The 13018-nt window shown below is 37.8% G+C and overlaps 1 protein-coding gene across 10 annotated transcripts in view; it reads right to left on the bottom strand.

The window, feature by feature from the left end:
* abi3bpa (ABI family, member 3 (NESH) binding protein a) overlaps positions 1-12419 on the bottom strand; it is a 29447-nt gene extending 17028 nt beyond the window's left edge. For 9 of the 10 annotated variants that reach the window (XM_030124699.1, XM_030124702.1, XM_030124704.1 and 6 more), the window contains exons 1-7: positions 12073-12419; positions 4902-5081; positions 4110-4178; positions 3840-3972; positions 1083-1264; positions 721-761; positions 49-97 (exon numbers count right to left, since the gene is read on the bottom strand). In XM_030124699.1, coding sequence (XP_029980559.1) covers positions 49-97; positions 721-761; positions 1083-1264; positions 3840-3972; positions 4110-4178; positions 4902-5081; positions 12073-12175 — 757 coding nt within the window. In that variant the 5' untranslated portion in view covers positions 12176-12419. The remainder of the gene's footprint in view (positions 1-48; positions 98-720; positions 762-1082; positions 1265-3839; positions 3973-4109; positions 4179-4901; positions 5082-12072) is intronic. The other variant, XM_030124701.1, reaches the window with a different exon arrangement.
* Between the last annotated feature and the right edge of the window lie 599 nt (positions 12420-13018).

The following is a 13018-nucleotide window of genomic DNA, read 5'->3' as shown; positions in this document are numbered from 1 at the left end:
GCTGTAATAAATGAGGCTCGGCGGGTTTGACCAATGGCTGTGGCTTACCGTGACGATGAGCAAAGGGTAAGGAGTGTTGGCCCGTCGTTAAAGGCTTCTAGTGGTTAAAAGACATGAAGAGAGAGGGAAGAATTTGTCATTGTCAGCTGTCACATAATATATACTTAATGACACTTTCTCTACGATTGTTAACCTGTCCTGGTGAGAAGCTTGTTAAGTTTCCTCTTGATAGTGCACGTTTTGTGGCTGATCCTTTTACATCTGTACGTCTAATTGCAATACATGGCATGTGGTACAATGGTACAACACTATCAGAAAACCAGTGCCACCTCTCCGAAGTAATTTCCACACTGTTTTCTTTCCTTCCCTTCTTTTCAATCGCATCTCCTCCCCCTTCAATAGTTACTAAGCCACATACTGCTCTGTTGGCTTGGCCTGTCCTGGCTGCACTGACGCTGTTTCCATTCAGTAGTTGGATGGAAAATTAATGAGGCAAACAACCCAGGGAATACTCACTGAAGTGCACAACATGAACTTATAAAAAATACTGGCAGTTTCATATACACACCCTATTCCCAAAAATATTCATTTTGACCAGAGGAAGCGTACCTGTGCAGTGTCACAGTTGTTATGACAGCTATTTCATTGAGCATCCACATATTAATACAATAAGATTATAATATTCTCTAAGAAATTAGCAGGAGCATGTCCAACACTTACCACAGGGGTGATTGGGCGTTTAATTGGTTTTCTTGCCTTCTCTTGAAACATAAGAAAAAAGCAGTAAAAAAAAAAAAGTCAGTACGGTGAAATTAATAGGAAGTGAGAGAGCAAAATAAAACCACATTTCAAACATACTTTGTCTCATCTTAGATAATTAAATAAGAGTTCTTCAGAAGTGGGTTAGTAAACCACAACATGGTTTTGATTCGGTAACACTGATCGGTATCTTCCACAGGGAGAGGCTCATATGCACACAATTCCACTTAAAGCAGCCTCTGACATCATGTGTTTACACGGACATAAAAGCCAATGTTGACAGCGAGTGTGACAATAGCAGTGACATCAAGGACAAAGCATACCCTCCATGCTGACGTTGTGAATGACCGGCTGGCTCCAGTGTCCATCACCGTCCTTAGAGTTGGGCTGAACACCAAACTCATACACCGTGTTGGGTTTCAGATTGTCAATGACTGTGTCACTCGTTGGGCAGGTCTGATAATTCCACTTCCTGCTCCTCTCACGATAACGAACCGTGTAGTGTCTGGGCCATGGGAGAAGCAGAACAGAATATGCAGACAAACACTACCAAAGTTTTTAACCTCAAAACAAAATCTTGGTCTCTCAAATGTGGAAACATTTTTCATGAACTGTCACAACCTCTAAATGTTTCACTGATTTGAGATGAACAAACCAGATATGCAGAAAATAATCCTTTTCATCTATCTGAAGCAGGTGGATGAGGAAAAATTATTCAGCTTCAATTATTCAGCAAGTAGTAGATATTACTCAAAGATTCAACGTGCTACTTTGGTATTTGTGCTAATAATATGTGAGGAAATTTTAGTGTTGTAGTTCTTCAGTGTGGTGGAAATTAGATCATTTTGATCATTTGTGCACTGTTGGGTAGACTGGTAGCATAGAACTGTATCACATTATATAAACATATTGTTTTCAGCATCATCAGTGTCAAATAAATGTTATAGGGCAGTGGTTCTCTAACTTTTTACAGTGGAGTACCCCCTGAAATATACTTTTTCAGCGAAGTACCCCCAACTCTCACTTCAGCATTTTTGATTTAAATGCCTAAAAAATTAGGCAAAATTTGTTCCTGTGCCAAAGGTGTCTATATATTTTCAAAACTTCGGAAACAAACAACATATATATAACTGTAATATATAAAAAAGAAACCTTTTGTGTGCAAAATATAAACTGAAAAGTGACATCTTTCATCGATAAGAAAAATAAATAAATTGGTCATTAATTAATAAATTAATAAATTATTTTTCATCAACAAAAAATAATTACTAAGCTTACCCCCTGGGCTCCTTCCAAGTGCCCCTGGGGGTACACGTACCCCACTTTGGGAACCCCTGTTATAGGAGAATCTAATCTAATGGACAGGAAGAATAAAACGGAAATCCATGTATGGGAATGGCTCACCTGGTACCACAGTGACCTGAGCGTAATACTTAGCCCATTCACCGTCTTTCTCCCCATCTTTCCTGTCCTACTATTGTCACATCTGCACATTTTTTCCTGGTCTCATGTCTTAGTGTTAATTCTTCTTCTTTTTTTTAACTTTTAGGTCCTGTTCTGTTTTCCACCAGTTCATTGTGTGGTTCCTCATGTCGCCTTCGTACCAGCATTATTCTTCCTGGTTATAGCTCGTTGTGATTTGGACACTATTCTCATGCTTCTATTTACGGATTTTGGATTTTAGTACCTCAGCCTGAGCGTCCTCTCTCTGTATTTGGACCTAGCTCTCGTGTTTTTGTTTAGATTTTAGATTTTGGGTATTTTTGGACATTAGTTGGCTCTTAAATCTGAGTTGGGTATTGTGAGTCCAGTCCTTACCATGTGACATCTACAGTGCTCATCATCTCATATAAAGGCAGAAATGCCCAAGTACATTTGTCCTTAAGTCTAGTACTTGAGTAAATATACTGAATTCTATTTACATCACATCATTTCTATGCACATTACCCCAATTGGTGACCCAGTAAACAAATTTGCATGACCCACTTGAGGTTAGACAAGAAAGTGTAAAGTATTCATAATCTCTGAGGTAAATGTTATTATTTAATTAGATTTTTTTTCTTCTTGGTGCTGAACAAATACATAATGGGTATCAGCAGTATTTACATACCATTCAGTACGACTCAGAATTTAATACATATTGGGTGAATAGTGCATATTAAATCTTAAAGAGTAGTAGAAATCCACCCTATGAGACTATTTCAAAATCTTGGTTTCCTACTGGTTAAGTAAAGACTAATGAGGAAATATAATAATTACACTGTGTAAGTATAGGACTGTACGTCCCCCCTACTGCATTATGTGTAGCTGTTAAAATTTCCCTTTTTATGTTTAGTTTATGTTCTTATAGTTAATCTTTGGTATTTTCTCTTTCATACAGTCGCGGAAAAAATTATTAGACCATCAGAAGTAATCAAAAACAGTGGTTATGCAATCAAGTACTCACTCCTGTGTGTATCATGTGACTAAAACAGACAAAAAAAAAAACATGGAATGCCTAAAAGTACTGTTTTTGGCAGTACAATGCCATAGATATTGATGTAAGAACTGAAGTGATTTTGGTTATTATCAAGAAAACCATGGAAAAAGGCTAGATATCAGCTCTTAAATTAAACTCTTATGAGCTATTTTTGTTGTTATCATTATATTTGTCCAAACAAATGTACTTTTAGTTGTACCAGGCATTAAAATGAACAAGAAATTGAAGAAAACAAGGGGTGGTCTAATAATTTTTTCCACAACTGCATTTGTGTCTTGTAAACTAGTTAAACAGAAAAAGGGAAAACGGGAAGGGAAAAATGACAGTAATATATGACATTAAATATTAAACATTAAATTCTGTGTGGGTGAACTCGCTAAACACCTGTTTCCACATTCTGTGCTGTGTTCACAATTAGTAACCTGAGACTCTTAAGGGAATCATATACCGTTCATGCAGTTATACCAGAGTTTCTGGAATAAGAGAAGGTGGAAAATGTGTGGTTTTCTCTTTTTTAGCACATTAGTGGATCTAACAATCCATGAAAGTGGTTGTTCTGTGGCATCATATATACTTTATGTGTGATGTTATGTAAACTTACCCATCCTCAAGACAGTCATTCATCACATTGCTCTCATAGGGGGTTTTCAGCAGAGTCCCCCAGGAAAGCAGAACTGAAGTGGGTGTCACTGACCCAATCACCAAGTGTAGAGGCTTCTCCAGTTCCACTTTACCTGAGGAAGTTATATGAGTTTGTTTGTTTGTTTTTTTTTCCAATATATGTCCACCAAACAGCCCAAGTGTAAACAAATCATGTCACTTTCACCATGTCACCTGAAAAATGTGAATATCTTGTCTATAAACCCAATACCTGTGCACTGCTTTTTCACCTCATTGACTGGGATGGGCTGGACTGCAATAAGGTACTTCGGCTCAGCATCTAAAAGCATAAAAACAAACCTGAGTTTAGGTAGATTGTAGCACAAAGGTTGAAAGAAGTAGCTGAATGGAAAAGGATGACTTTCAGAAGCAGCTTCATAATAACACCACATCCTTGATCAAAATCTACAGGGACATAGATTAAGTGTGGGAGAACCACAGAGACAGATTCAGTAGATTATTATAACTGTTTTAAAGATACAGAAGAAAAGATTTAAGCATCTAAATATGTAATTAATAACAAAGTAAACATAGATACTGTATGTGAGTTGCAAACTGTGAATCTAGTATTACCTGAAATAAATGGATTTTATCATTTAGCCTAACAATACTGACCTTATGAGCAGACATCATTTTATCCTTAAAAACATCAATATATGCATTTGATTCCTTATGTCACAGGTGTCAAACATATGGCCCGTGGTCCAAAACCGGCCCACAAAAGGAACCAATCTGTAATGCACATGTGTAAATGATAAACTGAAACATAATATTGTTAAAATTGCACTTTAAAAATTTCAGGTTGTTCTTGTTATTCAAATGTTTAAGGAAAATTTGAAGATGTAAACATTTTCACAATTTAATTTGACTTTTTTCACTGTTATTTTACAAGTCCGGCCCACTTCAGATCACATTGAGCTGTATGTGGCCCCTAAACTAAACTGAGTTTGACACCCCTGCCTTATGTCATTGTATAAAAACACTCATGAACTGCCCTTCTTACCAAACTCCGTCTCGTAGGGCTGTCCATTCTCAGGCAGCTGGATGAACTGTTTGGAGAACATGCTGCTACCATAACCCAGGATGTAACCTTCCAGCTTGGTGTCAGCATTAGGACGCAAAAACTTCAGCACAATAGTGTCTCCAGTCGCGTTGATGCGGACTTTCATGTTCTGACGTCTCACTGGGGAGGCAGGAAAAGATGTAATTATTCCATTGGATTGACTTTAAAAGTAACTGTGTGTGATGTTTTTAACAAAAATGACAGGAAATGAAAACACATATACATACATATTATAAGTAACAGAGTAATTGTGTAAGTAGTCATAATAGCGCCATAAATTGCAGTATTTACAACTCTTCAACTAACCTCCCTATTAGACATGTCTATTAAAAGCACATATTACAGTTCGCATAGTCACAGCAATGCATCTATTTTAACAACCTGTCCCTTTCCAGATTCAACACTTAAATTCATTCATTCATTTTGCACACATGCTGCACGCTTAAGGTGTCTACTGAGGTGTAAGTTTTACTGCAAGTTTTTACTGAAAGCCGAGTGGTGATTTTATTAAGCCAGCCTAATAACACTCCTTACTGTGTGCCTTTAATCTGGGTAAGTGCGGCCCTTTTTTTTCAACAAGGCAAACATTAAGGATTCAGCATGTAAAAGTACCATAAAATGTATATATTGAGTCTTATACCTGAGGTTTATGTGGGCCAGTGATATGTTTATACTCTTGGAAGTGGCCTTAAAATGTTTTTAACGATATTGTAAAAAAAAAAAACATTAAACACCAGTCAGAATTGCCTTCAAAATTCCAACATAATCACCTTCATATGGTCATGGAACTCATATCAGGCTATATCAGGATACTATAGGATGTAAAATATCATTGACAAAAATGACAATCATACCCTAAAAATGACACAAGTGAAGGATATACTCTACACAGGTATGATCATTTCTGTGGGTAACACAATATAAAGTGCAGTTACTGTAATTGAACATGCAATACTACATATAACATGCAATAATTTGTTTACATTTCGGTCATTTCTCCACCTCTTCCATGGTTACTTATTTATTATTATCTGCCCTTTTCTCTGTTTTTTCTATTTCTATTTTAAATGTGTGCATTTTTTTTATGTTCATTTAACCCATAAAGACCCAAACATCCACTGGCGACCAAAATCATTCACAAGTATAAAATGTTTGATATGTGCTGATCCACTTATTCTACTAATAAATGTAAATAATTTGTGTAAAATACAGTTTGTCATCTTTTCATGGTCATCAGATATGACCCATTTGGACGTTCAGAGGCTCCGTAGCTACCATGGAAACACCGTCATCTTCTACAACATTGATGCACCAGTAAAACCCATGGACTTTGATCAATGACAGTGGATGGAGACATTTATTTTATGTTCAGTTAATGATACACTTTGCAGAAAAAAATAATGTATTTTTTCAGTTTTCTCTGTTTTGGATATAATAACCCTCAATTTCAATCTGAGTTTTTATGAACATCTACATCATCAATACATTAAATATAAGAAAATACCTGATTTTCACTTAGAAATGCAAAATACAGAGGACAATATTGGAGTAAATGGTGATAAATCACTTAAGAAAGGTTAAAAATAGAGAAAAAATTCTTTTGGGAACTGCCACAAAAGTTGCACTGGGTCCTTATGGGTTAATTTCACTATGGATCCCGTGGATTGCAATTTTGATCATCACCCCAGTGTTGAATGACAATAAAAAATCTTGAATGGGCTTTGCTGTACTGGTAACATCAGCAAATATCACTTGTTTATTCAAGTCGAAGAAGAGTACATGTTCTGAACAAGCACAAGGAAAAATGATTCAATTTTGGTGATGATTGGGGAGGGGGGTGACTGATCTGCCTTGGCGGAGGTCTGCGCTCTCAGAGTGCTTTTCTAGTTCAATTTGAAATCAGCCTATGGTGCAAAATAAAATGTAATCATTCATTTCTATGAAAGGCATCAGAAATAAAGTTAGGGGCCTGCTTTGAAAATGTATGGAGTTGAAGATAATGGAGAAGGTATTATATAATATATGAAATGTAAGGAGAAAAGTAAAAAGATATGAGGAATATAAATATGCGAGGACTGTACAGATACCAGAAATATCTGCACTCGTAAAGTATAGAAGTAACTCTCCTCTTCTTAGTCTTAAGGTACAATAATATCAATGTAAGTGGTTGTTTAACAGATTTTAACACTTCAGGATACAAGAAGCAGACATTCCAGACAAGAAAAAATAGTCATTCATGTATCATTTAAGAGTTTTTAGGATGTCATATTTGCATTTTGTTGATGCTATATAAGTGTTATGATCATCATTTGCATTCTTCAAATCAAACCTAGTGAGCTTTCAAGCAGCTCAAGGATACTACAGTAACAAAAACTCAAATCTGGACATGCTAGCAATTACAACACACATGGTAAACAGCATCAGAAAAGGGCGATTACCACAGCTGGATGACTCATGACTGACAGATGGCCTGCTCACATGTAAAACACTAAATAAGCCCACCGGCGCAGACTTCCATGATAAATGTGACATGTCTGTCAAATGAAGTCCATTTCTGATGATTTGCTGTTCTGCCTTCACTATATTAAGCGTGTTTTAATTCAATCATGGGTACATTCTCTAATCACATTAAAATTAAATGGTATGGGTAATCTCGATCATATTTTCGTCTACTCTTTTTCCATCATTTTTATTCCATAATGGAAATGACAAATGAGTCTATGTGGGCTTGAAATTCCACCTCTCATAGTCTAAACGGCTTAAAAACTGGATTATGGCTTGTACTATGCACTCCTCGCACATGTCCTTGGCTCATATTTCAGTGTTAAATGAAATAGTGGAACTTTGCATGAGGAGTAATGCCAACAGCTGGCAGATGCCAAAACAGACACTAAGAGTGAAGGAGAGGGAAGCCCTGTCGTTAAAAACCCCCTAATTCTTTTCAAGCTACGTCTTTCCTATCAAAACTGCATTTGTTTTGGTTCGCCTATCAATATTTCTGATAAAACAAGAGCGAAACCAACTCAGAGGGAGAGCTCTCTCAATGTATGAAACATTAGGAAACTTCTGGCAGTGTGTTTTAAATTCTGGTACAAGCATAAGCTGGCTCCATCCCACAACAATCCTTCCAAAGCCCAACCATTTGGCCCACACACTGCTCAGGGACTGTTAAGACTTATCAGTATTTCCAGAGTAAAATGAATAAAGCTTTAGGAACGAGTCCAGTCAAAGTCTTAATAATCAATCAACTATAGTACAAAGGAAAACTATTGACATTTAGCTAGCCAGAAAAATTGCTAAGCCGCAAAGTCTTATTGTTTGTGTATATGTATCCTACAGCGAGTCTTTTCCGACAAATAGTGAGGATAATGATTGATTATTTGAGCAGAAATTCTTCCTGAGGGTAGCTTTACTGATGACTCTGACCCTGTCAAGATCATGAGATCAGTGATTTATTACCTCAACAAATGATATATAACTACACTCTAATTAAATCCATAATCTTATCCATAATATCCATGATATCTATCATAGGCATAAATTTACAACAGCATTAATTATCAGAGCATGACAATAAATAACTTTTACATTACTCGTTTTTCCTTATTGTTATCCTCATATGTACATTATTAAATTGGTAACTGTCTCTGGAGTTTTATCATCCAGTTCAGGTTGAATGGTTAACCTCACAAGCCACCGTGAAGCTTGTCAGGTATTGGGGTACTAAATGTATAAATATGGGTGTATTTTCCATTTTTCTAACATTAAATTCCAACTGGCATTGAGCTCTTCTTGCTAATAAACTTTTGTTGGCTTAGAGTAAGTGCACAGTGCATACTTTTTATTATACCCATGCACCCATGAGGTACTTTTATTTACTATTAAACAGAATATAATTATGCCACAGCAAACAATGGATCTATACTCATGTATGACATATTATCGTCAGTGCAATGCCCACACACTGTACTGTAAATCTCACTGTGAATACTTACACTGTCATTAAATAAATATTATGACATAAGCTGTCAATCCCTCTCATGCAATCAATCAGCAATTAAAAGTTAATCCATCATAACGCTGGGAGAAAGCCAAAAATATGCAAGATAATTGCAAACAATGCCACATCATTCAATAAACAGTTCACCATTGTATTCCTCTTGTTTTGAGTGTGTAATCCTTCTGGCCAGAAAAGGAGAAACACCCTTAAACTGGAAACACAAACTTGGCTCATGGCAGCGGCTCTCTTGGATCCTCAGCAGTGATGGATGATCCTCCGGGAAAGGGAGTAGGTTAATGGGGTTGTCAGCAAAACACACTCACTTCACTTTCAACTGCAGTGCAACAGGATATTTTTAAGTGGATTTGTTGTCTGAGAATAAATGTTAAACAGCACGGACTTGTGCATATAAAATATGTGCAGTTTTGGCATCCGTTTCCACATGCACTTTACTTCCTGACATTATCTAACGAAACAAATCATCACCCTTGGCAGCTCCCTTATGCTCCACTGTCTCTGTCTTATCTTCTTTCAAATGAGGAGGTGGACTGCATGAAAGCAAGCACTGTGAGAATAAATACACTGAGATCATCTCAAGACTTTTCCATTGAGCCTGATGTGTAAACTAATGAACTATAAATACCCAAAGCCTAAAAAAAAAAGCTTGCAGCATGACTACAAGGATTGTTTTGTTTTCAAAATATGCAATGGAAAAGAACTTTTTTTTTTCTTTGTTGAAATTAATGTGCTAGTTTTGGTGGATGCAGTGACAGAATAATGAAGTCATGTCAGTTTGTCTTGAGTCACAACCGCTGAACATCACAACTGGGCTCCACAGACTGTAAATCCCCCTAAACCAAATGAGGCTATAACTCCTCATAGTTAGTACAGTGTATTTCCCCACAAACCCTATGTATCACACACTTCTGCAATTATAGAATCAATTAAACTGACTCTCCTTCAACATCACATACAGTTCTGCCTTCGCGTGCATGCTGCCTTAAGTCTTAAGAGTGATTTTATGCAGCTCTGGCGTACAGTATTTTGGCCTCTCAGGTTTCGGTCCTGGAAGAGCTGAGGTAGAATGGAGATTTGGTTTCCAGTGATGTGAGACAGAGACAGATGTTTTATGGACTTTGGTAAAACAGTCACCTTCATTTAAGGCAATGAAGTGTGAAAACACCTGAGGCCAGTGCCAGCCAGAGCAAAGAGAGTCTGAAATAAGTGAATTGGTGAGAAAATGACATTTGGACTGACCTATACTGGCTTTAATGGGGAATACCCAGAGTCTGCAGACCATCTACAGCAGGGTCCTCTTTGATCCTTTCCTGTTCTGGCTCAGATGAGGGAGACCAGCACTCCTCACCTTGCAGCCCATGGACAGAGCCATGTCTGGGATCGAACTCCCACATTTTTCTCCACCTTGGCCGCTTCCACACTGATCTCTCCGTTCTCCCACTATATATATCCACTTGTCAGACTCAACTCGGCTACAGCTGTTTTCCATTCCCCTGTGGCTCTGCTTCATTCCATCCTTCACCTTCTTCGCTCAATCTCTGCCTTCCTATATGTGTCACCAGCCATCTTTCCACCGACCTGATCCTCCTCCTTTCTAACTTCCTAAAAATGTTTTGATTTCATCTATCTTGTTCTCTGTTTTCTTCTACTTTTTCCCCCTCTTCCCACATTTCCCTTCCATTAATCTGTACATGCCAGTGGACATGTTTTGTCTGGCTCAGTAGTAGTTTCCTGAGCTGCATATTGTTCTAGACTGGGTTAGCTCTAAGTGTTTTTATATCAAAAACATTAACAGTGCATAGACATGTCATCAGTGTATTATCATATCAATGCCACAAGAAGTCAAACACACTTCAACATTCAACATTTTCATCCAAAATCACTATCCAAGAAGAACATAGATACAGGCAGTTAGGTTTGTTCCAAAAGTAAAAACACACACCTTCTTTCATCTGACTTCCAACGCTGCACACTGAAAACTGTCTGTAAGCGAAGTTCAGCCAGCAAGCTACAAAACAGAAGAAACCTTTTCTCCTGTATTTACCTCTTAATAATGATTCCAGTCTTCTCACCTCAAAGCACTTTTACAAACATTAACGTTTTCAGAGGGAATCCAAGTTTATCTCAAAGAAAATACACTGAGTGGGAAGGAAAATCTGAAATTTAAAGGCAGGAATATAGTGTGTATCCATGTGAGTGTTTGCGTGTAGGATAATGACAGAATATGGAAAAAAGCTTGGGGAAAATGTGCTATTTTCTGAGAATACTGTGAGAAATCAAACAGAGGAGTCTCACTAGTATTCACTAGAAATCCCTTATTAAAGAGTCTGGTTTTAGGGTTTTTTATGGCCTGTTGGCAAACACACACTGCATGCTGGAGCAGAGATTTAAAGATCTGACACTGCGTTTGTTCAAAGTGGAAAGAATATACCCCAAAGAGTAATTAGGATTTTCCCTGAACATGATAACATTTGTGTGACCTAAAGCCATGACTGAATCATCATATATTTATTATTGGGCAATTGCACTGTTTTTAAGGGTTGTATTGTGCTGCAGAAGAGAAACAATGTATACAAAGCAGTTAGTGAGAACAACTTGCCAATTACATTTTATATAAAGCTGTCAGGTGGCTCTAAAGGAAAGTTTATTTGGCTTTGATGTGGGTTCAACACAACAGCACTGTGTTGATGCCAACGTCTTCTACATGGCTCTTGGATCAGAATCCCACATGGATCCCTTGACAATTACAACTGAACTCTGTTTGAGCTGCCAGTTTTACTGGGTTCATGCACATTTGGAAACCAGAGGTGATTGTAATAAGCTCTGTAGTAAAGGGCTGTCTCTAAAAAGTTATCTTTAAACAGACTTTGCGGCTGTTGTTTCTTAATAAGACAGAAATCGCTTTTACAAACTGACATCACTCTGAAACATAGACAATCACTCTGTTCATACACAGAAAAAGCAGCAAAACCCAAGGTTCTGCCTTGTTAACTTCCACAGACAAAGAGAAAAGGATAAGGAAAAAAGAGCTCACACAGCAAAACAATTGTTTACAAAAATCACTTTACATGCAAAACTGCAGGTATGACTTACCTCTGCTCCTGCTGGGAGTGGAGGGACCAGACAGAACTATACCAGCAATGAAGAGAAGGATGAACAGAAAGCTGTTGGAGTGCTGCATACTCATCCTCATCATCTCTACTGTGGCCGGTTCAGGTGCAACAAACTTCAGAGGTCTGAATGAGTTCAGGATTCTCACAAGAGGAGGAAGACACAAGGAAATAAGACGGAGTCACTGAGTGTTGGCTCACTGATGAAACAACTCTTTGACAACAGGTTAAATGTATTTGTGCTGCAGCTGCAGGAGTCACACTGCGGATGTTTGTGGAGAAGCTGGGCTACTTCTCTGAGATGGAGGCTCTTTGGACTAGTGCAGCTCAGTGGACTGGACCTCTGGATGCAGAACTCTGCTCCAGCACCATCTATACCTCTAAAGTAGAGGGAGGGGACTGATGGAGCTGGACACACCCACTCTCCTTACCCTCCCCCTGATTCCCTCTTCATTCTCTACCTCACACTCCTTTTCTCAGAGTAAAGAGATACATTTTTCCCGCCCTCTCTGATTTCTGTTTTTATTCTGTGCTCTTTTTTTTCACCACTTAGTCTGGCACATTCACAACAATTCTGCTTTTCATCTGTGTGGGTCGTTTAACGCTTTTCGTTGTGTCTTTCGCTTTGACTACCTGCTTATTCAGCTCGGCCATGTTTCTGTCATCTGGGTCCATGTGTGTGTTGGACTCAGTGATAATTCAATCCCTCTGTTTTCCTCTAATTACTTGGGTATCCTAACAGTTCAGTACAAACCTACTTTGGCTTATAGTGCCTGCTGCATCCCCCACTCTTTACTCATCAACACGTCACTCTGTATACATTTGTACATGCAACCAAGTATTTATTGAGGACATTCATTTCATGTTATCCAGAAGATGTATTCAAACCCTTTTACTTGTGAAAAGTACTCCAAATAAAGGATTCTGCA

This window comes from Sphaeramia orbicularis, chromosome 21 (genome assembly GCF_902148855.1).
Source record: "Sphaeramia orbicularis chromosome 21, fSphaOr1.1, whole genome shotgun sequence".
NCBI lineage: Eukaryota > Metazoa > Chordata > Actinopteri > Kurtiformes > Apogonidae > Sphaeramia > Sphaeramia orbicularis.
This window is presented reverse-complemented; position numbering and strand designations above follow the sequence as displayed.